Genomic DNA, 25,484 nt, shown 5'->3' on the forward strand with positions numbered 1-25,484 from the left:
GGCTGGTTAGGGTTTGGAGAGGTGGTGCCAAGGATAGAGATTGGTGGGATCTGCTGGGATCCCCGCTCCCCAGGCCTCCCGGAGGATTTCCACCTTAAAACTCAGCAGACACCGGGGATCCACCTGATTGGAGGAGTTTCTGGAAACATTCAATACAACGTTTGTTCTTGGCAACCTTGGGTCTAACGTCAGTCCCTACTGCTGCAGTTTTCCACGTCTGCTCTCTTGGGCCTCCAGTGTTGCACTCTCAATCCTGCCACAGCTCTTCTAGGAATTTGGTGACAAGATGTTCTTCTGGGTCTCTTCTCACCTCTCCTCTGACTCCTCTATCCAGAGGGCTGTTTTCCTAGTTGTTTTTATTCTCGCCACACATGCTGCCTCTCTGATCATCCATTTCCTCACCTTCACCCCTCCATTTGGGCATAAAAGTCACTTCCAACAGCACTTCAACCCTGAATTGCTCTCGGTCTACTTCCCTCTTTCTTCCCAGCTTTTCTGCAGAGCTCCGATTTTATTGATTTTTATATTTTGTTTAATTTTGGTTGTGGGTTTTTTTTTTTTTTTGCCTCACCCTGAAGTACTGGGGGTTACTCCCTGGCCAGTGCTTCGCCAGCTCCTGGTGGTTCCCTGAGGACCATGCATGCATGCTTTGCTGAAAAAGGAAGCAAGGGTCAGCCTTTGGCAAGGCAAATGCCTTAACTCTATCTCTCTGGCCCTGCTTCAAATTTAAAGTCATTGTTTTCTCTGGATAGCGAATCCTGGCAGGAATGAGGATGATCTCCAAGATCCCCCCCTGAGACTTTCTGAATCTAGGTTTAAAATTCCAAAGATGACCCTCTGACTGGGTCTCCTGCCCCCAAGCTAGGAGAAGGAAATTAATCTTATACTCTGCTGCATTTCCAAGGCTCATGGAGCTGAGGCTGGATTATAGCACTATCACACTTTACCTCTATTGTAATTGTCTGTGTGCTTGTCTTATCTGCCCCTTTTGGTTATAAGCTCCTTGAGGGCAGGGTCCAATCTTGACATCTTGTTTTCAGTCTGATGCCACCTAGCACAAAATGTCCTGCCAATAGTATGTCCTTGGTAACTGAAACTTCCTCAGAATGAAATTCCTCTCTTTTGAATCAGGTCTAGTTTAATTTTTAAAATGTACTACCGATGGGGTTGGAGAGATAGTACAGCGGGTAGGGTGTTTGCTTTGCACACGGCCAACCCAGGTTCAATCCTTGGAACCCCATACAGTTCCCAGATCCCTGCCAGGAGTGATAAATCCCTGAGCTCAGAGCCAGAAGTAAGCCCTGAGCACTGCTGGGGGTGGGAGGGGAACCAAAACACATTTACTCCAAGGGGGCTGGAAAGATAGTTCCAGGGACTATATAGGGAGATCTGGGGAATTTGATCCCCAGCATCACATGGTCCCCCAAGCCCCTCTGACAGTAGCCCTTGAGCCTCTCCAGGTGTGACTCAAACACAAAACAAAATAAATTTACTCTGGGGGCTGGAACTGTGACTCAAGTGGGAGAAGCCTGGTTCAATCTCAGCATCAGCCCTCCCACCACCCAAAAAGTAAGATATAAAGATTTACTCCTAGCATTCATATCGGGATCAAAAAATTTTTAGTAGTACTTTATTACCTACAAAACAAAAAAAAACCCATAGATTGATAAAGTCTGCCAAGATTTGCCTCAATTTACCTACCTGATCCGCGCACCTGCCCCATCTGTTATTTGTTCTGCCAGTACTTCTTAGAGTACTTCTCTGAAAATCTCTGACCTCTGAAATGCTTCCCAGCAGTCAGTGCCTCATGGAATTATGGCCTGAGTGAAGGCTTCAAAATGCCACTTCATACAGGAAGTGCTGCTTCTTCAATTTATCTGAAAGTAACCTCCAGTCTCCACAAACTGTTTCTGGTATTCAGACTTAATGCAGCCTTACTATTTTGTCTATATGTCTTACCCCTTCCCTCCCATTAACAAATAAATGTTATTGACAACTTTTGAAAAATGAGAAAACTTGATCTCAGAAAGGGAAAACTTCATGTCAAGGTCACGCGGTATCTTCTTTTGCCTGCAAAAGGCTGTATCGGCGCTCCTTTAAGGCAGAAACTGTGTCTAATAGTCCAACGTGTCCCTCCCTCGTTATCATGTAGGGAGTCCTTGGTAATATTTTTGAATCAGTGACTATAAGGTACTCTGTAGATAACTCTTTAGAATCTTCTTCGGGGAAGCAACTTAAAGCATTCCTCAAGGCTTCACTTGTAAATTGTGAAACACACTCAATTTGTGGCACTCTCTCCAAGAAAGCTGGAAGAGGTACAGATATTACCATTTATAAGCTCCAACACCAGTTCAGGTTTCATCTCTTATCTCACGTAACTCTCGCCACAACCTGGTGAAGTAGGCATATGAGCTTCGTTCCCCATTCTCCCACTCCCTCATTTCCTCTGTCAGAAAGATCTGAATCCAGGCATCATGCATGCATGTATGCAAAACAAGTGCTCTACCACTGAGCTACATCCCTAGCCCTATACTCCTTTTGGATAGAAAAGTAAACTGAACAGCGGCAGGGCACTTGCCTGGTAAGCGGCTGACCATCGTTCAATCCGAGGCATCCCATATGGTTCCCGGAGCCCCTCCAGGAGTAATTCCTGAGTGCAGAGCCAGGAGTAACCCTTGAACACCACTGGGTTTGTGCCCCCTCTCCCTCAAATGAACTTAATATAATATGATTGAATAAGGATTTAAACCTAAACAGGAATGACTCAAAGCAGAATTTCACAGTACCCTGATGAAAGAGGCCCTGAATATATAAAAAGCATACCCACACAAGGCACTGATATGCAAAGCAGAATTCCAGGGCAGTAATGGAGAGCAGGAAACATAATAGTCAAGCAACCTATAATGATGGGCAAGCACACTCTTTATAGCAGAGTCCCTGAAAAGCCTCATAGGCATCTGAGAGCGGCTGAGGACAGCTGAATTGAACAGAAAGGAACCAGTGGAAAGATGAATCAGTAAACCAGGTCTCTAGCAAACATGCTGGTCAGAGCCTTGGCCTCCTCCCCTCTCTCAGTAAGCACTTACTGACCATCAAACCTGAGCCAGGCACTTGGCGGGTTCTGGAAACGCAGTGGCGAAGCTTGGAAGCCCACTGAGGCTGGGCCCAGTGACCCAGAAGGAGTTGATTCCTTGCACACTCCCTCCCCCCTCCAAACAACCCCGCACCTGGTATTTTGGTTCAGTTAAATTCTCCGCCTCCTGTTGCCATTCTCTCCCGACTCTTGCATCAGCTATGTTGAGGCCACTGATTGGACGAAGTTTTTTTTTCTTCCTCAATCACATTCCAGTTCTGAAGATACATCTAGATTAGATATATAGGATTTGAATTTTTCTTTTTTAAGTTTCTTCCGTTTCAAGCCCCTTCAGCGATTTAAACCCTAGTGGGGTTTTCATGAGTCTTTTCAGTTCTCTGTGAAAATGTAAAATCCTAATTTCTGTAACTATTTTATCATGATAGCCCCGACTTTACTTGGGGGCTGTGATTTATTACCCCATATGTTATTTCCTGAGTCTTTTCTTTATTGTCCTAGCCAGTCCTCCACTCCCATCTTTAAAAAAAAACGAAAAAAACAAAAAATCCAATTCCTGCCTTGGGGGAGCTTTCAGGAAAGCAGACCAACTCCAACTGGTTTGATAAGGCCAAAGCTAACTCATGGTGACTGACTCTTTGCACATCCATTCATTTAATTACTGTGTTCATTACGTGGGCACTGTGTTGGCTGCTGACAAGTCTGCAGCTGTAACTGCACAATCAAAACTGAAATTGTTCCCCAGGCCTTCAGGGGGGACAAGTACTTCAGGGGGCAGTATTAGCCACAGCCTCTCTGAAACCCAGCCCACCGGTCAGGCAACTAAGCTGCTAGACTTTTAATTATGTGACCCCAAATGAATTTTAATTTTCAGCTTACTTTTTGTTTTCCTATCTGTAAAACAAAGGAATTGATATGAGGGTCCTGTGCAAAGGGTTGATGCAGAAAGATGAGGCTAGGTTCGTTTCTTCGATTAAGTTGAGAACGGGCACCTTCTGGATGAAACCCTCGTTCATCCCTCTTAATAAACACATTACAGAAAAGGACTCGGTCTACTAGGTGCTTGTTGGATAATTCACCCAGCATTGGTTTTGTAGGCTGCGTGAGCCCTTGGCGCCCTCTGCAGGCAGGATCCTGCTATAACTCAGGATGGACTGGGGGAGAAAAGGATTCTTTCTGATGGGAGGGTCGCCCCAGAACCTTCACAGGAATTGTCAGCGTCCTTTCCTCACATACCCCGTCAGCCCCCCGCAGCCCGAAAAGACACCTGGCAACAATTACATAAAGATCGTGTGGTTGCTGAGGATCCTGCTAGTAGGGACGAGACTCTCCCAGTCCTCCCGGGAGTCTGAATGTACTTCCCATTGATTCTGTTCACTTCTCACCTACAGGCAGGAGATCTGAGGACCAGAGAGGTGTCATCAGCTAAGGTCCTTCAGAAAGTCTCTTGCTACCTACCCGTGGATCCCCACACTTCCATTCTTTTGACACTGTTCCCCCATCACCATGCCTACAACTCCACTCCCAGAGTCCACGTGTCTGTCCCCTTTTATCTCTTAGAGCATCTCCCAGTGCTCAAACTGTCCAACCTTTCTACCCCTGCAAAATCTCCCTCTCCCCACGTACACATACCGTCTCTACCAATGTTGGATTGTAAATCAGGGTATCAAAAGTTTGTTTCCAAGTTTGGGGCTTTTTGGCGGGGGTGGGCTTCAGGGGGAACACAGCCAGCAGGATTAACTAGAGCCTCTCTGAAACCCAGCCAACTATCTCTGAAAACCCTTTTTGCCCACCAGTCAGTGGGGTGCCAGGGATTGAAGCGGGCCTCCCACCTCAGCCTTCTGCAGGCAAGCATGACCACTGAAATAATTCTCTGGCTGGATTTTTCCTACTTCTTTCTAGTTGCATGAATTGGGCAAGCCACTTCATGTCTCTAAACCTGTTTTCTGTTGTGCAAAGTGGGGTCCGTTGTGAGCTGGAGAGGTATACAGCGGATAAAGTGCTTGCGTTGCACACGTTGGAGCCGGGTTCAGCCCCCAGCACCTCGTATGGTCCCCCGAGCCAGCCAGGCGTGATCCCTGAATGCAGAGCCGGGAATAAGCCTGAGCACAGCTGGGTGTGGCCCAAAAAATCCAAAAAAAATAAAAGGGGGATGATGTTATGAGGATGAAATCTAATGCAAATAAATCCTCCTTAGCAAGCCTCGATGCAGATCCAGTGCTCAGTAAACTGTAATTATTTGTGTCGCTGTTATTTTAAAATAACTTCGTGAGTGACTGGCAGAGAGTGGTTTCAAGAAAGCTGGTTATAACCCTGAGTAAGGAAAACAGAACACAGAAACCTGGCTTTTTAGCAGGAACTGAACAAACGACGGTTAGGATTGTTGCTTTTTTGACCCAAGGGCGCCGGGTACATTTGCAAACCCAACGTCTATCGGGGGCGAAAGCTGCAGCGTTCACTTGTTTTTGCTCAGCAACAGGCTCCTTTGACGTAAACGGCGGGCGCCAATCGGTAGGGAGATGGGCGGGATTAGCTGGCAGCCAATGGCAGCCCGGAGCGGCGCAGGATAGGCCGGAGCTGGTTTCCAGGCGGCTAAGGGAAGCCAAGCCCCGCGGCTATTTTCGGGGCCAGGGAGTGTCTCCAAATTCCTCAGGCTCTGCAAAACCTTTCGGGCGGTGGGAGGGGCGGGCCGGCCCGCTGCCCCCGCCTCCACGCCTGGGGCTGGCACTAGCCGTCAGTTTATTCCTTCGCCCCCCTTTCCCTTTCCTGCTTCTTAAAGGTTTTTTTTTCCCCCTTCCAAATTGTATTTATTGCAGAAAATTTGGAAAAGTTCAGAAAAGTGTTTGATTTAAAAAAAAAAATCCGAAATGACCCCCTCCACTTTGTGGTTCTTTCCCCTCCCAGCCCCCCATGCTGTCTGTCGTTAGCCTAGCTTGTATTACTCTCCTTCCGTGTTCTATTGATGTAAAAGCGTAAAAAGAAGCGACCCAAAAGCCCCTTCAAGGAAACTGATTAAAGTGCTAAACAGGTTCCTCCACACAATGAAAAGCACGGAGGAGGTATCTCTGCTCTTCTGCGTAGGCGGGCTGTGAAAAGGTGTTCAGGATATTACCTGAGGTTAAAATAACAACAGAAGTTGCACAATGATACATCTAGAAAGATGTCATAGATAACTACTTGATTACATGGAGGCAACAAAACCTGCAAGTTTCCGGTTACCCTTGGGGTGGGGGTGGGGAAAAAGATTTTTTCCCCCCTTTACATAAATCATAATAATTGCATAAAAAATCATGCTGTAGGGCTGGATAGTACAAGGATTAAGGTGCTGGCCTTCCTCACTGGGGACCCCATTCAGTAGTCCTCTGAGCATCACCAGGTCTGGCCCCAAAATCCAAACAAAAAACTATTGGGGCCTCGGGGATGGCTGTGTTAAGTGGTTAAAGGCTCCTGCTTTGTGAAGCCCAGAATTTCATCCCTGGTACTGCAGGCAGTTCTGCAAACAGCCCTCCGGATGCCACACACAGACACCCCAACTGGAGGAGTGTGACCCCCAGCAAGTACAATGTGAGCACCACAAGAGCCTGGGTGACAAAAAAAAGCGGGGGGGGGGGGGTGCGCTGGAGCGATAGCACAGCGGGTAGGGTGTTTGCCTTGCACGCGGCCTACCCAGGTTAGATTCCCAGCATCCCATATGGTCCCCCTGAGCACCGCCAGGAGTAATTCCTGAGGGCAGAGCCAGGAGTAACCCCTGTGCATCGCCAGGTGTGACCCAAAAAGCAAAAAAAAAAAAAAAAAGGAGCCTGGGTGAGCACTACAATGAGAATGGGCGAGTCCCACAGTCAGGTGTGTCCAGCCCTGGTCACCCCAACAGCAAGAGGGAAAGTATTTGCTATTGTATTCTTTTGGCTGGTGGAAGCTCTTGCTTTGAAGCTAATTGTTGCTAACTGATGGGGCACAGTTGCTGAAGGTTAGGCTGACTGCAATTTCTTAAAGTAAGACAATAACTTTGCTGTATCAATTGATTCTTCCTTTTAGAAAAAAAAATTCTGTAGCATGTTGCTGTTTGATAGCAGGTTATTTACAGTCGAACTTTCTTTGTAGTTTTTCTCCACCAGATCCAGTGGTGCTCAGGGGCCAGTCCTGTGCTGAGGGATCTCTCCTGGCAGTGCTTGGAGGACCGTTTGCTCTGCTGGGGATCAAACTGGAGCGGTGTTTGCCCAGCAAGTGCTTTAATCTCTATTATCTCTCTGACCCCACACATTTTGGTCTACAGTCAGTTCTCACTGACCCTGTTACTGCTTTATCAACCAAGTTTATGCGATACTCTGAGTCCTTCCTGTTCCTTTCCGCAGTGTCCCTAGGATCATCATGAGAAAAAAATTCCAAAATTAACTTTTTTTTTTTTTTTTGCTTTTTGGGTCACACCTGGCCATGCACAGGGGCTACTCCTGGCTCTGTACTCAGGAATTACTCAGGGGACCATATGGGATGCTGGGAATCGAACCCATGTTGGCCACATGCAAGACAAATGCCCTACCCACTGTGCTATCGCTCCAGCCCCCCAAAATTAACATTCTGAATAAAAAAAAAATTCGTGTGGAGTTCATGCCAGTTCAATCAGCTTAATCAACGGCTGAATAAATAGCAGTACTCCTACATTAGCACTGTCTGTCCTCCCATTGTTCATTGATTTGCTCGAGCGGGCACCAGTAACGTCTCCATTGTGAGACTTGTTACTGTTTTTGGCATATCGAATACACCACGGGGAGCTTGCCAGGCTCTGCCATGCGATACTCTTGGTACCTTGCCGGGCTTTCCAAGAGGGACGGAGGAATCGAACCCAGGTCGGCTGCATATAAGGCAAACACCCTACCTGCTGTGCTATATCTCCAGCACTGTCTTGAAGGGCCCCCAAAAAAACCCAAAATCAGGTTTTAGCCTGAGGGTTTAATAGTTGAGTGCGTATTCAGACTCCAAATCTCTCTCTCTCTCTCTCTCTCTCTCTCTCTCTCTCTCTCTGATTTTTTGGCAACAGCTGGTGGTGCTAGGGTACTACTCCTGCGTCTATTGTAGTAGTCAAGGTCCTTGGAGCTTTCTGGGCACCTGCTGCACTTCTAATTCTAGTTTGCTTCCTGCCTTAACCACATTTGCTTCCTACATGGAAGCCTTTCCTTTGTTTGAGGACGATACCACACACTCCACCTCCTGTCCTGGTGCTCCTCCCTGCAGGTGCTCAGGGTCCTGGTCACTCCCGTTAGTGCTGGGGGACCATGTGTGTGGGTATTGAAGCTGGGCTCCCGAGTGTCAAGCATGTGCTCCAGCCCTTTGAGCCATATCCCTGGCCCCACACTCCCTCAAGGTCATCCAGGAAGTTTGGACTCATCTTCCAGACTCTGTTTAAGGTTGATGATTTAACATCTCCTGTGTTCTCAGCTGCATCTAGCCTGCAGCAGGCTCCCCTGAATTTCAGCGTACTTTGCTCAGGACCATTGATGGATCACCATGGATGGTAGCTATATCCTTGCAGAACATATATTTTTGAGCTGTGAGGAGATGGAGCATATGTCTCACATTCAGGAGATGAAAGTTTGGTCCCCAGCACAGTATGGTCCCTGAATGCCATGTGTATCTCTCTCTCTCTCTCTCTCTCTCTCTCTCTCTCTCTCTCTCATACACACACATACATAGAGTGAGAGAAGGAGGGAGCTTAGGCCTTGTTCTCAATTAGGCTTTGGTTTAAAGGAAATGTTGTATTTGATTTGACCTTTCTTACTAACCACTAAAACTTTCCCCATATCAACAAAAAAGCTATTTCACTTTCTCATCATTCTGTTCCCTGAAAGACCATTTTGGGCTCGGTTTTTTTTTTTTGGGGGGGTCACACTGGGCGAGGCACAGGGGTCACTCCTGGCTCTGCACTCAGGAATTACTCCTGGAGGTGCTCAGGGGACCATATGGGATGCTGGGAATCGAACCCGGGTTGGCCGAGTGCAAGTCAAATGCCCTACCCCATGAGCTATTGCTCTAGCCCCTGAAAGACCATTTTGTTCACTTGTTTGTTTTTGGCCACACCCACCCAGCAGTGTGCTGTGCTAGGGATTATATGGGGTACCCGGGATTGAGCGCAGGTCAACCACACAGGACAAGCAAGCGCCTTACCACCTGATGCCCCACCCCCATCTCTCTCTAGCCCCCAGAACAGCATTTTACATTTCTTTCGAGAACTTTCCCCTTCCAGTTATACAATGGCTGATAGAGACATACATTTCAGCCTATTTGGGTTTCAAATGTGCCTTTCTCACTAAGCTTAATCATTTTTACTTTGGATTTAATGCGAAAGATGTGAATTAGAGAAGTAATTCAACAAATGCTTTTTATGCAAGAGCCCCAGGCCGTCTTTTTTTTTGGGGGGGGGCCTAAAAAAAATTTGCCACACTCAGTGGTGCTCAGGGCTTACTCCCTCCTGGCTCTCTACTCAGGGATCACTTCTAATGGGCTTAGGGGACCATATGTGGTACCAGGGATTGAACTGGGGTTGATCACGCACAAGGCAAGTGCCCTAACTACTGTACTATCTCTCCATCTCCAGAAGCCACAGGTTTGATCCCCAACACCATTTGGACACCAGCATTACTGGGAGTGAGCACCGAGCTAGGAAGAGTACCTGAGCACTGTGAACATGGTACAGAAACAAAACAAAACAAAAAAAGATTAATTAAAAAAAGAATACATGGAGCTGGAGCAATAGTACAGAGGGTAGATAGGGCGCTTGCCTTGCATACGGCTGATCCGGGTTCAATCCCCAGCATCCTTGAGCACTGCCAGGAGTGGTTTCTGAGTGCAGAGCCAGGAGTAACTCCTGAACACCCTCTGGTATAGCCCAAAAACTAAAATAATAATAATAATAATAACAACATAGGAGAGATAGTAAATAATACAGGAATTTAGGTGCTCAATTTGCACGCAGCAGACCAGCCCCAGTTCAACCCCCAGCCTTACATATAGTCCCCCGAGTACTGCCAGGAGTGATCCCTGAGCACAGAACCAGGAGTAAGCACTGAGCACCACCAGGTGTGGCCCGACATGTCCCCACCCCCGAAAAAATCACATAGCAGAGTAATGATGAAAAAGTTTGAAATACTAGGAAAATTTCCAGCATGTAAGCCAGAGACACAGTGACACAGGATACGACAGGACAAATGTGCCATGAGATTTGCTCACGGTAGGCTGCCATAGTCAGAACTGTCCATGTACAAAACACGACACGGTGAAGGCGCCGTTAGTGAGGGAGGCACAATCAAACGCACGGAGTGGGCAGTCTACACAAGAGGAGAAGGTTCTGTTTTGTTTGGGGGTCACGCCAGCGGTGCTTTGGGGTCACTCCTGGTGGTTCTTGGACCTTGTGGTGCCAGGGGTTGAATCTGGGGCTCCAGTATGTGAAGCAAGTGCTCTGGCTGTTGGTCCGTCTCCCTGGCCCCTGAGAAATGGGTTTTGTTGCAGTCCTGGAGGCTGGAAGTCCAGGATGAAGGTATGGGCACTGTCAGGTTCTGGGGGGCTCCCTTGCTGCCTGCAGATGCCCTCTTCTCCCTGTGTCCATGTGGAGCAGGAGGAAATGCTCCCTCTGGTGCTGCTGCTGCATTTTCCTTTTTTTCTGGGCCCAGGGATCAAACTCAAGGCCTCACATACATCAGGCATATGCTGTACCTCTCAGCTAGCGCCTTGTCGCCTCAATCCCTCTTTCTCTTTCTCTTAGTTTTTGGCCCAGACCCAGACCCAGTGATGCTCAGAGGTTACTCCTGGCTCTGTGCTCAGAAATCACTCTTCCTGGTGCTTGGGGGACCATTTGGGGTGCTGGGGATCAAACCCAGGACAGTGGTGTGCAAGGCAAGCATACCCCACCTCTCTCCATTCCCCCCTCTTCTCTTTTTAAACAGTGCTCTGCTCTTCCCTTTGATTTTGCTGTTTGTATCTGCCACGAGCATGATTACACAGACTCTGCTGCCTGCTTGTTGGGATGGCACACTGGTGGCAGTGCGTTGGGAGATGGCACTCTGCAGTTGTAGAGCTGGGGATCCCGACAGCAAAACTACTGAACCCATGGGAGGTGTTGGACTGAACCCTCAACCTCCCAGGCCTCATGCATGCAAGGCAGACACTGTGCTGGTGAACTGTGCTGCTGAACCCTATGGGGCCTCTTTGTAGTTTTTGTTCTTTTTGTTTGTTTGGGGAGCCATGCCCAGCAGGGCTCAGGAACTACTCTTGGCTCTGTGCTGCATAATTGCCTCTGGAAATGTCGAAGCGTGTGTGGTGTCTGGGATAGAACGTGGGCCTCCAGCATGAGATGCAATGCCCTCTGACTTGCTGACTGATCTTTCTGGCGCCAGTGTTTCTTATAAAGGTAAATATATGCCATCATGAGGCTGGAACTCCCATTTCCTCTTGCAGACCTACATATGACCCACAGACCCCTGTCTCCAGGTACTGTCACATTTGGGGTTGGGATTTCAACACAGGAATTTTAGGAGTACACAATCCAATCCATAATTATGCCTACAATGGGCCTGGAACTATGCTTTGGGTAAGGATGTATAGCGTTGAATAATTACCACCACCACCACCCCCCAAAAAAGAAAAGAGCTAAATGAATATGTCGTTTACATTGTAGAAATAAAAATAAAAATAAAAATCATTAGGGGCTGGAGCGATAGCACAGCGGGTAGGGCATTTGCCTTACATGGGGCCAACCGGGTTCGATTTTCAGCATCCCATATGGTCCCCAGAGCACTGCCAGTAGTGATTCCTGAGTGCAGAACCAGGCGTAACCCCTGAGCATTGCCGGGTGTGACCCAAAAAGAAAAAAAAAAGAGAGGGGCTGGAGCAATAGCACAGCGGGTAGGGCGTTTGCCTTGCATGCGGCCGACCCGGGTTCGATTCCCAGCATCCCATATGGTCCCCTGAGCACCACCAGGAGTAATTCCTGAGTGCATGAGCCAGGAGTAACCCCTGTGCATCGCCGGGTGTGACCCAAAAAGCAAAAAAAAAAAAGAGAGAGAAAAAAAAAGAAATAAAAATCATTAGATGTTAGAAATCTGAGCATACTAATTTCTAAAAGCAGTTGTGATTTTATTAAAACCGGTTGTCACTGTAAAGTTCTGACTGGATGGTGCTCAGGGACTCTGGCTCTGAGCTTGCTGGGAACCACTCCTTGTGGTGCCCTGGAGAGACCCGGGGTCTGCTACATGCAAAGCTGTGCTCCAGCCTTGGAGCCATCCAAGCCATCTCCCTGTCAGCTGGTGCTGCTGTTAAACCTCCCCTACGAGGAGGGCCCTTTGAGCCCAGAGTCTGGCTGGAGACTCCGTCCAGTGTCCTCCTCCAGCATTCTGGACTCGCCCCATATTACGACACTTCCCACAGTTGTTTCCATTTGTCTTTCCCAGCAAGCTGTGGGTTCCTGAAGCACTGGATTGAGGCAGTGATGATTTTGTAGTTGTGTTTCAAGGGATATTCCAAGTGGCTAGGATGTGAGCGGTACTAAATGTTTGTGGGGCCAGCACTGTTATACGAGAGGCTGAGCACATGCTTTGCATGTAGGAGGCCGGGGTTTGATCTCCAGCACCGCATGCCCCACTTTCAACAATTCTCACTCCCCGTGCCCCCCTGCTTTAGCACAGAACCAGGAATAGCCCCTCAGCAGCACCACAGGGTGTGGTCCAAAAATCTTTCTCGCCATAAGGCAAACAAACAGCAACCACCATCAAATAAATGTATGTTTGTTTTGGGGCCACATCTGGTGGTGCTGAGGGTCTGCTCTGGGTGCAGTGCTTGGGAGCCGCTCTCTTGTGTGTGGGGAACCGTGTGGTGTCGGGGCTCCAACCCAGACCTCACCAGGCACCCGTGCAGGATTTCATTCCTTCAGGCCTCTTCCTGGCTCCAGAAACGCAGGTTGGTTTGTTTGGTGGGGACTGGGGAGGGTTGGAGCGCACACCTGGTGATTCTCAGGGGCTGTTCCTGGCTCTGTGCTCAGGAGTGTTCCCTGGCAGTGCTCGATGGTGATGGGGAGTTGAACTGGGGGTCGTGGGATGCAAGACTAGTGCCTTAACCCCTGTACAATCTCTCTGATCCCTTAAATACAAATCTAAATAACCACATTTTAAGACTCTGGAAATGAGATACAGAGAATATGTAGTAATGTATATATTCATCCCCCCCAAATGTAAGATGACCCAGGGTCTTTTTTGGGAGGAGGGTCACACCTGGTGATGCACAGGGGTTACTCTCCTGGCTCTGCACTCAGAAATTACCCATGGCAGTGCTCAGGGGACCATATGGGATGCTGGGACTCGAACCCGGGTCGGCCACATGCAAGGCAAACGCCCTACCTGCTGGGCTATTGCTCCAGCCCCGACCCAGGTTTTCTTGTCTTCAGACAACTGGCATCTATTTCAGAATCAGAGCCAGGGACTGGATGCTACAGGGGTTCAGGCGCTTAGCTTGTATCTTGCTAACCCCGGTTCAAATCCTGACACCATATATGGCCCTCTGAATGCTGCCAGGGGTCACTCCTGAGCACAGAGCTGGGACTAGGTCCTGAGCACTGCTGGGTGCAGTCTCCAAACAAGGAAAAAAGAAATACAGAATCTGAGTGCCCCCTGCTCTGAGGGTGCTATGCTTGGTGAGCAGAGCACAGAGTGAACTTCAGCTGCCCCAGCTCGTCTACGAGGTACCTTGTGGTGTGAACAAGGCGCCTAACACTCGTGGAAGATCTGGGAGGTTTCAACTCTGGTCACAGATCGGAAAAACCTCTAGCTTGAAAACACGCATACCCAAGGTCCCTGGGGGTCCCAAAGATTTGAATTTTGTCCTGAAGCATTGTTTCAACACAGTTTTATTATTTCAATTATCTTTTGTGTTGGGGGCCACCTGAGACTTTTTCAGGGACTTACCCCGTCACCCCCAGCTCTACACTCAGAGATCCCTCCTGGAGGTGCTTAAACCTGGGCTTTCTGCATGCAAAGCACGTGTTCAGTCCGTTGATCTATCTCCCTGTGGGCACTGACTTCAGTTGAAGGCTCCCTGGTGGTATTTCAGTGTGCAACCTGGGCTGAGAACTCTAACTTCAAACTTCCGTGAAAGTCTCAAACAGGGGCCACAGTGATAATACAGCAAGTAGGGCGCTGGCTTGGATTCCCAGCTGACTTGGATTCCCCAGTTCCATATATGGTCCCCTGAGCACTGCCAGGAATGATCTGAGTATAGCCAGTTGTGACCCCCACAGCATTTTCTTTTTTAAAGAAGAAAATCTCAAAGTGGGCTCTCATGCAAAAGTATTTCTACCCCATAGGCATGTGTGGAGATGTTGGCAGACTCATGTGGCAGCCAACATGCCAGCCCGTGGCACCACTGCCAACACCAGTGTCAGTTTGCCAGTTCCAGGAGCCTTTGCCTTTCCCTGGATGTCTAGGCCTGCCCTTCCCCGGTGCCCCAGCCTCGGCATTGCCAGTGCAACTTGAGATGGTGGAGCGGGAGTCAGAAGTCAAGTCTTTGCTCCGCACCAATCTGGTGTGTGACCTGGCGGTGGGTATTCTCCAAGTCCCTATTTCAGTTACTTTAGTTATCAATAGCAAAGTTATCAATGAGCAAACAGCTGTAACGTGCTCCCTCCATATAAATAATACTGCAAAAAAATTAAATTATTGTGCAATTGTGAAGGAACTTCATTGTGTAAAATTCCAGAAAAAAAATTCCAGAAAAAAATCTCTCTTAAAGAGAGATAGTACAGCGGGTAAGGCACTTACATTGCATACTGCCAATCCTGGTTCAATTCTTGACACTGCATATAGTCCCCTGGGCATGGCCAGAGTGGCAGTCTCTGAAGCACAGAGCCAGGCGTAAGCCCTGAACACCATTGCGTGTGTAGCCCCAAAAAAGCCACGGAAAAAAAAAAAGAAAGAAATTTAAAAACTAATCCCGCTGGGGGCTGGAGAAATAGCACAGTGGGTAGGGTGTTTGTTTGCCTTGCATGCGGCTGACCCGGGTTCAATTCCCAGCATCCCAGATGGTCCCCTGACCACTGCCAGAGGGTAATTCCTGAGTGCAAAGCCAAGAGTAACCCCTGTGCATTGCCAAGTGTGACCTAAAAAGCAAAAAAAGACCACAAAAACTAATCCTGTGGGTTAGGACGTGGCTTCTGGAGAAGCCGTGCCCAAGGCACTCAGAGCTTCCCTGGTGTCCCCCATTCCTGCCTGCTAAGGCTTCCTGGCAGTCAAGGCAACAGCCCTCTTTTTCCTGTTCTTCCCAAACCAACCAGTCCCGGTTTCGGTTACTTATAAACAAAGGGATTTTAATAAATACCATATGTGGCATAGAATTTTCCACACTGTATTCAGTGGAATGCTTTGTTCTAAAGTGATGATACGCTCTGTAGAAGAAGATTAATTTATTCCTCATCTGTGGTGCTCAGGGGCTACTCCTGGTGGTGTTAAAGGAGGCCATTAGGTATGGTTCCGCGTTCAAAGCATGCTCTCCTATTCTCTGAGTTACCCTCTTGGTGTCCCATACTTTGTTTTTATTCAGTTTGGAGCAATAGTACAGCAGGTAGGGCGTTTGCCTTGCATGTGGCCAACCCAGGTTTGATTCTTCCATCCCTCTCAGAGAGCCCAGCAAGCTACTGAGAGTATTCTGCCTGCACGGCACAGCCTGGCAAGCAACCCGTGGCACATTTGATATGCCAAAAACATGAACAATAAGTCTCACCATATATGGAGACATTACTTGTGCCTGTTCGAGCAAATCAATGAACAACGGACGATAGTGCTATTTGGTTTGGGGGCCACACCCAGGTGTGCTCAAGGTTTACTCCTGTCTCTGTGCTCAGCGATTACTCCTGGTGGTGCTCAGGGAACTACATGGGATGCTGGGAATTGAACCTGAGTTGCTCATGGGCAAAACAAATACTCTAGCCAGTATATTATCTCTCTAGCGCTTATATTTTATTTTTATATTCCAAAAAAGCATTCATACTAAAACCCATCTTATTTTTATAATACTTATGTCTCCAGAATGCTAGAAAATTCCATGAGAAATTCCTTTCACACATCAGTGCTCAAACTGCAGCGCACATTAGAAATATCTGTGGAGATGCCAGAGCAATAGTACAGTGGGTAGGGAGTTTGCCTTGCACACGACTGGCTGGGGATCAATCCCCGGCATCCCATATGGTCTCCTGAGCAGTGCCAGGATTAATTCCTCAGTACAGAACCAGGAGTAACCCTTGAGCATTGCTAGGTGTGACCCAAAAAGTCCTGCCCCCCATTTTTTTTTTTCAAATCTGATACCATCTGTTGTCATAAAGCATTGGGCCATATTGCAGGGCTGAGCATCACTCCAGGGGTCTCCAAGCCCTGGGACTCTGCTGAGTGTGATCCCTATAAAAAGAAAAGACTTATGACTTAATCATATTCTGCACTTCAACTTTGAAATCTTTTCACTTCTAGTCCTGAGAGTCTCAGCACTCACAGCTTAGGAGCATCCATGTTTCTATCAGCAGCATCCAGGAGCAGGGTACTGGACACAGCCCTGTTAAGTGTCTTGTCTGCAAGGGCAGTCAAGGACATGACCAAGCATTTATTACTCAGTGGCCTAAAGGCTTCTGGTTAGTAATATGCCTTCTAAGAAATGACTTATCACAATTCTATGGCAGATAATCTATTAAACTAGTGAACTAAAAATGTCTTATCCAGGGCTGGAGCGATAGCACACTGGGTAGGGCGTTTGCCTTGCACGAGGCCAACCCGGGTTCTAATCCCAGCATCCCATATGGTCCCCTGAGCACCGCCAAGGGTAATTCCTGAGTGCAGAGCCAGGAGTAACCCCTGAGCATTGCTGGGTGTGACCCAAAAAGAAAAAAAAAAACCAAAACTGTCTTACCCAGACAGTATTTCTATCTTGCCTTCATTACATGACATTTCAAAATGTTAGCCTCGGGGCTGGAGTGATAGCATAGCGGGTAGGGTGTTTGCCTTGCACGAGGCCGACCCGGGTTCAAATCCCAGCATCCCATATGGTCCCCTAAGCATCGTCAGGGGTGGTTCCTGAGTGCAGAGCCAGGAGTAACCCCTGTGCATCGCCAGGTGTGACCCAAAAACCAAAATCCAAAAAAAAAAAAAAATGTTAGCCTCAGTATATCTTAAAAAAAAGACTATGAAATACCTGGTTTTCACACAGTTCAAGTTGTCATGTATTACACTGCTCCATATAATTTATATTTATGAGGCAAAAACCTACCTGTGTCAGCAGCATGCAAGGCAGGTTCCTGCCCGCTATCCTCTCTCCCAGCTCTGGAGAGACTTTTCAGTTGGACATGGGCCCGCCTGTTTCTGGCTTTGCTTTCTTTGCCAAAAGCCCCTCAATACTTTGGGTTCTCAGAGCATTTTCTTGCAGGTCTGTTTTTTTTCCCTCTTTTTGGGTCACTCCTGGCTCTGCACTCAGGAATTAATTACCCCTGGCGGTGCTCAGGGGGACCATATGGGATGCTGGGAATAGAACCCGGGTTGGCTGCGTGCAAGGCAAACACCCTACCTGCTGTTCTATCGCTCCAGCCCCTCTTGCGTGTCTGTTTATGCTCCCCTTTCTTTTGCTCAGGAATTTGATCACTGTCACTGTCATCCCATTGCTCATCGATTTGTTCGATCGGGCACCAGTAACTTATTTAAAAGATTAAATGAGGGGCTGAAGCGATAGCATAGTGGGTAGGGCGTTTGCCTTGCACGCGGCCGACCCAAGTTCAATTCCCAGCATCCCATATGGTCCCCTGAACACCGCCAGGGGTAATTCCTGAGTGTAGAACCAGAAGTAACCCCTGAGGATCGTTGGGTGTGACCCAAAAAGCCAAAAAAAAAAAAAAAAAGATTAAATGAGGCACCAGTAACCTCATTTAATCTTTTAAATAAGTCACTTGAGGGGCTGGAGCAATAGTACAGCAAGTAGGACGTTTGCCTTGCATGTGGCTGACCCAGGTTCTATTCCCAGGATCCCATATGGTCCCTTGAACACTACCAGGAGTAATTCCTGAGTGCAAAGCCAGGAGTAACCCTTGAGCATCACCGGGTGTGATCCAAAAAGCAAAAAAAGCAACAACAACAAAAAAGTCACTTGAATCTTCTTTTGCTTAAGTTACATAACTAGTTTTCTATATGTATAATTCAAACAAAGCCTTAATGTTTGAGTAACAGCACACTGGTAAAGCAAAAATGATAATCTAGAAAATTATTTAACAGTCTTGTATTAGGAGTAAAAAATCTGGATTCCATGGGACTGGAGTGATAGTACAATGGGTAGGGTGTTTGCATGTGGTTGACCCAGGTTAGATTTGCCAGCATCCCATCTGGTACCTGAAGCACTGCTGGGAGTGATCCCTGAGTGCAGAGCCAGGAGTAACCCCTGAGCACTTCCAGGTGTGGCCCCCAAACAAACAAAAAATCTGGATTCCAAGTGTTAATTCCAACACACCAAGTGACTATAGATGCTAATTTCTAATTTCAATTCTCTCAACCTGTACAAGTATAATTAGTTCACATGACGTTCTCAAACCCATTTTACAAAGTGCAGATGCTTTACTTCACACTTGGTGGTGCTCACGGATCACTCCTGATGGTGCTCAGGGGATCATATGGGATGCCAGGGATTGAACCCGGGTCTTCGGAGTTCAAGGCAAGTATCTTACCTGCCGCACTCTCCGGCCCCTCCCTGAACTGGCTTTTTGTGTGTGTGGTACTGGGATCAAACTCAGAGCCTCACATGGGGCCAGTGCTCTGTCATTTGATCTATATCCCTGACTTTTTGAACTGCTTTTTGGTAGAGGTTCTGAACTTACTCCCTGAAGCACTCAAGGGACCAGGTGGTACTGGGGATCAAATCTGGGCCTTTGGCATGCAAAGCACACCCTCCAAGCCTTTAGGCCATCTTTCTGTCCTGAAATTGCTTTCTTGTGTGTATATGCAAACCTGGCAGAGCCTAGGGAGTCTCCTGGTGGTACTCAGGGGACCACATCGTGCTGTGACTGAACCCTGGCCCTCCTACATTTAAAGTGTGTCCTTAGAGTTGAGCTATATCCCTGGCATGGAATTGCTTTTTTTTTTTTTGATACGAGGTAGTGCTCAGGACTTACTTCAGGCTGTGTGAGGGGGTCACTCTTGGAGGGGATGGGGGAAGGGGGAGCCTTATTGGATGTGAAGGACCAAACCCTATTCAGTTACATTTGCAAGGTGATCACCCTGCCCACTGTGCTATCTCTCTGGCCCTTGGATTAGGTTTTTTTTCCCCCTTTCAAACTTTCTCTGAATAATTCCAACTGATGTCAGACACAGGTAAGAACCTTTTCTATTTTCTTTGTCACTCCCCCTTCCGCCCCAACACACACACAGAGCACATATCTGCTTTAAATTCTGGGAGCTCCCTATTCCAGCCCATTTGATCCATTTTAGCAGTTTAGAAATGTGTGCCCTCCCCCCATTCCCCCCTGCCCCAGTCTATTCCAGAGAATACATTAAGACACTTTCACTGGTGCTGATTTATTATAGTCTGAATCTATAGCACACATATCAATATAGAAATTAAATGAGAACTTCATTTAAGGGAGCAATGATTTGCAGCCATTCAACAGGTAGCCGTGTGCACTTAATCATCATCACTTTGTTGTTTTAAGGTGTGAATCTTCTTCTTGTGCCGCTCAATTTCTTTCTGCAGACGCTCAATCTCCTTCTTATGAATATCAATCTCATCTTCATGGTGCTGCCTCAAGGCTTCCAGCTGTTCTTTAGATCGTTGTCTACAAGAACATAGTGGCTCTGCTTAATCCTAATCCTTTGCCCCAAAGAAATCTCTAAATATAACCCACAATAGCTACTGATGGCAAAGAACAGAATCCCAATCCCACGGGAGGCTGGCTGGTCATCTTCTACCTCTTTAAGCCTCACTACAGAAAGAATATTCTGCCTTAACCTGTTGCTAAATTGGGCCAGAGATTTAATATAATCATAATACAGGGGTTAATATGCTTGCCTTATACACGGTTAACTTTGGTTCCATTCTTAGCACCATTATGGTGCTCAAAGAGCTAGAGCACATACCCCCTAGTTAGATCCCAGCATTTGTGATCCCATGAGTACAACCCACTCAAACGGCACAAACACCACGCTGGAATTAGCCTCTAGGCACTGCTAGGAGTTGCCACAAAACAAAAAAAGAGCAAAAGGAGAAGCAGATCAATTCCATACTGCTTCTGCTGAGCTAGAAATCAGTTAAAAATAACATCTGGTAAAGAATAAGTCGGGCTGGAGCGATAGCACAGCAGGTAGGATGTTTGCCTTGCACACGGCAGACCCAGGCTCATTTCCCAGCATCCCATATGGTCCCCTGAGCACTGCCAGTAGTAATACCTGAGGGCAGAGCCAGGAGTAACCCCTATGCATTGTTGGGTGTGACCCAAAAAGCAAAAAAAAAATTTTTTTTATATTTTTAAAAAAATAACTTAGGCCAGAGCACTAGTACAGCAGGTAGGGCGTTTGCCTTGCACGTGGCCAACCCAGTTTTGATCCCCAGCATCTCATATGGTCCCCCAAGCACCCCCAGGAGTAATTCCTGAGTGCAGAGGGAGGAGTAACCCCTGAGCATTGCTGGGTGTGACACAAAAAACAAAAAACGAAACAAAACAAAGTCCACCCCCAAAACCAATAAAACTGAAATACCTGGGCTGGAGATAGTGCAGCAAGTAAGGAAGATGTACATTCCTCTTGCACACAGCTTAGCTGGGTTCATTCCCTAGTACGAGTGGTCCCCTGAACCAAGCCAGGAATAAGCCCTGAGCACTGCTGTGTGTTCCCAGAACATAAAACCACCAGAAAACCCCCACAAAAACAAACAAACAAACAAAAAAAAAACGCCACCAATAAACAGACCCAGTTCATTCCAGAGCTCTTTTGGGAGGGTTTGTTTCTGAGCCATACGCGGTCCATATGGAGTACTGGGGATTGAACCCAGGTCAGCTGTGTGAAAAGCAAGCGCCTTACTTGTACTACCTCTCAGGTGGTCTCCATATCATTATCATTATTTTTGAAGGGAGCACACCTCATAGCGCACGAAGAGTCAGCTGGGGAGGGAGAGTCACATGGACAGAGCTGGGGAACTAACAGCTTCCTGCAAGCAAAGACTGAGCTCCAGCCATATCTAGTCCAGAGGCTGGGCTGGCAGGCCGGTTGGACTGGGTTGGGTTGGGCTGGGCTTGTGTGGGCGCGGTGGGCTGGGCTGCAGCAGGGCAGCAGGGACCAGGAAGGGGGAAATTCCAAAGAACTGCTGCCACCAGCGCCTAGGAGCCACTTGCTGTGGCTGAGTGAAAAGGGCTGGCCAGTCGGGGCGTCCATCTCTGCAAGACATGAAAGGCTACGGGCGTGTGTGGGGGGGCGATAGGTGGACAGTACTGCAAGGTCAGGCCAACAGCTTGCCGAGGGGCGGGGGAGGAGGTTCGGATGACGCGGGGAGAATCCACGCCTGGGGGTGGGAAATGATTCAGCAAGAAATGAGTCCCAGGATTTGGGTCTTCTGGAGACTCGCCTGGCCCTCCGGAAGGGCAAAGAAGATTGGGTCTGGGGGTTCTGACTACTGGGGGCACCCTCGGTAGCAGCAGTAGGTCTGCAAATGTTGGGTATAATGAGGTCCGGGGCTCCCACAGCGTCCTGTTTACTTAATTAGCGTTGTGTTTTGGGGCCACACCCGACAGCGGTCAGGGGCTCCCCCAGGTTCGGTGCCCCGGACGCTCTCCTGGCGTAGCTCAAGGGGATCCGGAGGGGCCGGGGATGTAACGGGCCGGCCGAGCCGGCTCTCCGGCCGCTCGGCCGAGTCCTGATGGGGGCAGGGCAGCGGGTGGAGGGGAGTGTGCGTGGCGTCCGGAGGGTCTCGGGCCCGGCGGGTCTCACCGGAAGTAGCGCTCCTCTTCTGCCTTCTCTCTTCGGGCGAAGGCCCCACCGCCCTCTCGGATGGAGCCGCTTTGGGAGTCGAATTTACCAGACTTGGGGGAGAGAGAAAGCGACATTGGTCAAGCTGCTCCGGGGTGGAGGAGTCCCGCGCCTGGCTGGGGGTGGGGGTGAGGGTGGGGGTGGACGCTGCCGCGGCATACCTGATCGGATTTTATTCCTCGGGCCTGCAAGGCCCGCAGGCCGCAAACGCCGAGCCGCACCTGCGCCGCCAACGCCGGGGCTGCCATGGTCGGATGCTGCACCGCGCCGGTTACTGGCGCAGGCGTCGCAGCATCTCCGTGGTCGCTAACGGTGGATGGCGGGCAGCCAATCTTTTCGATGGGGAGGCGGGACGTTACTCGAAATGACGAATAATGAGAGGAAGGGGGCGGGATTCCGGTGGCTCCTAGCGAATCCTGAGCGAGAGGCAAGTCTACTGCGAACTAATCTTAATTCCGTGGTTAAATAATTGGAGAGACTGATAATGGCTCAGTAGCCAAAAAAAAAAAAAAAAAAAGCTATGGAGCTGGTCTGTTTCACTTTGCTTTTGGAGTCGTCAGAATGAGTGTGGAGTCCATCCCAGTTTCCATCTCAGTTTTAGTTCAAAGGTTTGGTTTGGTTTGGGTTTGGGGGCCACACCCTGCGGTGCTGGCCCGTAAAGTTTGTAAACAAGAAAAAAAGGGGCTATAATACAACGGGTAGGGAACTTGTCTTGCACAAGTCCGACCCGGGTTCGATCCCCGGCACCCCATATGGTCCCCTGTCCCCAACAGTCCAGGAGTGATCCCTCAGCGCAAACTCAGGAGGCAGCCCTTGAGCATTGCCGAATGTAGCCCCCTAAAATTAAAAACAAAACAAAACAAACATGCAAAAGAAGCCTTCCCTTTCCTGGACTACTAGCCTCCAAAAGAAGGTAATAAGGGTCAAGGGATGTCTTACGGGGCTAAAGCGCTTGCCTCGCAGGAGCCAAACCCCTGGTAATCCCGCGGCCTCTCCGCTACCCCGCCTCCACAGAATAAGAGCGAGCACGGATCCTGGAATACCAAAACAAAACAAAAAAAACCCAAAAATCACAAAAGATGGGCATATAGGTGTTGTGCAGGGGTGTATGTCCATGATATTCTCATTTAGTTAGGGTTGTGGGAAATGTTTTGTTTTTGGACCTCAGGACTTTCTCCTGGCTCTTTGCTTAGGAATCATTCCTGGTGGGCTTGGGGAACCATATGGGGTGCCAGGGATTGAACACGGTTTATCCACGTGAGGCAAGTGCCCTATCCGCTGCACTACCTCTCCAGCCACCCACACTAGTTACTCCATTCTTTCTGTTTTGGTCTCTTTGCTTTTTCCTTCTTTTCTTCTACTCTTTCCTTCCTCCTTTTTTTTTTTTTTTGCAGTGGTAGGATGGACCCAGATCTTCTGCATGCAAGGCAAGCACTTATCACTGAACCACATTCTTGCTCACCCCCAAAGACCCCACCCACCTTTCATCTTCTGAAGTTAACAGGGCCTTGATCCAGTAGGCACTGATTTTTTATACCTGTGATGCATTGATGTGTTATAGAATGGGCTGGATAACTTTTAGTGTGGAATGAAGTCCAAAGGCGCTTAAAGTCTATAGAAAAACTTTCCTTTGAATTTCCTTTTTTTAAAAAATCATTTAATTAATGTGAACAAGACAATAGTAGTGTTTACCTTCCAGAAATCTATGGCCTTTACCAACATCTGTTTTGGTCTCTTTGCTTTTTTCCTTCTTCTACTCCTTCCTTCCTTCCTCTTTTTTTTTTTTTGCCATGCCAGGATACACCCAGATCTTCTGCATGCAAGGCAAGCACTTATCACTGAACCTTATCACTGGATAAGGCTTTGCGGCCGTGTGACATCTAATAGCCTTGTTCTTCCTCTTGAAGAACTTGACAAGCTACCAAGAGTCTACTGCCTGCACAGGAGAGCCTTGCAGGCTCCCCATGGTGTATTCATATCCCAAATACAGTAAAAGACATATACATACCTCTTGGAGAGCCTGGCAAGCTACTGAGAGTATCCCACGCACACGGCAGAGCCTGGCAAGCTACCCATGACATATTCGATATGCCAAAAACAGTAATGATAGATCTCATTCCCTTGACCTTGAAAGAGCCTCCAATCCTTGGTAAAGACAAGTAAGAAGAGGCTGCTAAAATCTCGGGGCTGAGTGTATTAGAGATGTTACTGGTGCCCGCTCGAGTAAATCGACGAACAATGGGATGACAGTGAAACAGTGATATCAACATCTGAAGGTTCTTTTAATTTTTTTTCTTTTAGATGAGAATGGGCTAGATTAACTATTTTATTATATTGTATTTAAGGCAGGGAGGGCGTTTTTTATTTTGTAGTTACACTTGGCCATGCTCTGGCTATTCTGGCTCTATGCTCAAGACTGACCCCTGATCAAGCTGAGGTCGGAGTAGGGGCATAACAGATATGGTGTCCAAGTTTTGAACCAGATGGCTGGATGAAGGAAAGTGCCTTACTGCTGTACCATTTCTCCAGCCAAGAGTACCTGTTTATTTTTATTTATTTATTTTTTTGGCTTTTGGGGTCACACCCAGCGATGCTCAGGGCTGACTCCTGGCTCTACACTCAGGAATCACTCCTGGCGGTGCTCGGGGGACCATATGGGATGCTGGGAATTGAACCTGGGTTGGCCGCATGCAAGGCAAATGCCCTACCCACTGTACTATTGCTCTAGCCCAGTAACTGTTTATTTTTAAATAAAACCATATAATTTTGCAGGGAGGGGGAGAGGTTGGTCCACATCCAGCATTGCTCAGGGTTTAATTCTGGCCCTGTGCTCAGGGGTCATTCCTGGAGGTGCTCAGGGGACTGACCACATGTGGTGGTGGGGATGAGACCACCATGGGCCACATTCGAGGCAAGTGACTTAACCCCTCTCCTATCTCTTCAGTATTAGGATGTTTTTATTGATTATCTATTTTTTTTTTTGGCTTTTTGGGTCATACCCAGTGATGCACGGGCTTATTGGCTCTGCACTCAGGAATTACTCCTGGCAGTGCTTGGGGAACCATGTGGGATTCTGGGAATTGAACTCGGGTCGCTACGTGCAAGGTAAATGCCCTACCCTATGTGCTATTGCTCCAGCCCCTATTAATCATCTTTTTAAAAATTAAAGTATTGTAGGAGTAAGGGATGTAGCTCAGTGGCAAAGTACTTGCTTTGCATGTGTCTTGAATTTGAGTCCCTGCACTGCAAAAATAAAATAAGGACTGCAGAGATAGTACAGATGGTAAGGTACTTGCTTTGCACACAATCAACCTGGGTTGAATCCCTGGCACCCAATATGGTTCCCTGAGCACTGCTGCCAGGAATGATCCGAGCACAGAACCAGG

At 48.1% G+C, this 25,484-nt stretch overlaps 1 protein-coding gene across 1 annotated transcript; it reads right to left on the minus strand.

Annotated features, from left to right (window-relative positions):
- Positions 1-19,638: 19,638 nt before the first annotated feature.
- ATP5IF1 (ATP synthase inhibitory factor subunit 1) lies at positions 19,639-22,418 on the minus strand. Its single transcript, XM_004603510.2, has 3 exons — positions 22,260-22,418; positions 22,060-22,151; positions 19,639-19,916 (listed from the first exon to the last, which is right to left on the minus strand). The coding sequence occupies exons 1-3, from the start codon at positions 22,344-22,346 to the stop codon at positions 19,766-19,768; spliced, it is 330 nt and encodes a 109-aa protein (XP_004603567.2). The 5' UTR covers positions 22,347-22,418; the 3' UTR covers positions 19,639-19,765.
- Positions 22,419-25,484: the final 3,066 nt, after the last annotated feature.

Source organism: Sorex araneus, chromosome 5 (genome assembly GCF_027595985.1).
Source record: "Sorex araneus isolate mSorAra2 chromosome 5, mSorAra2.pri, whole genome shotgun sequence".
In the NCBI taxonomy this organism is placed as follows: Eukaryota; Metazoa; Chordata; class Mammalia; order Eulipotyphla; family Soricidae; genus Sorex; species Sorex araneus.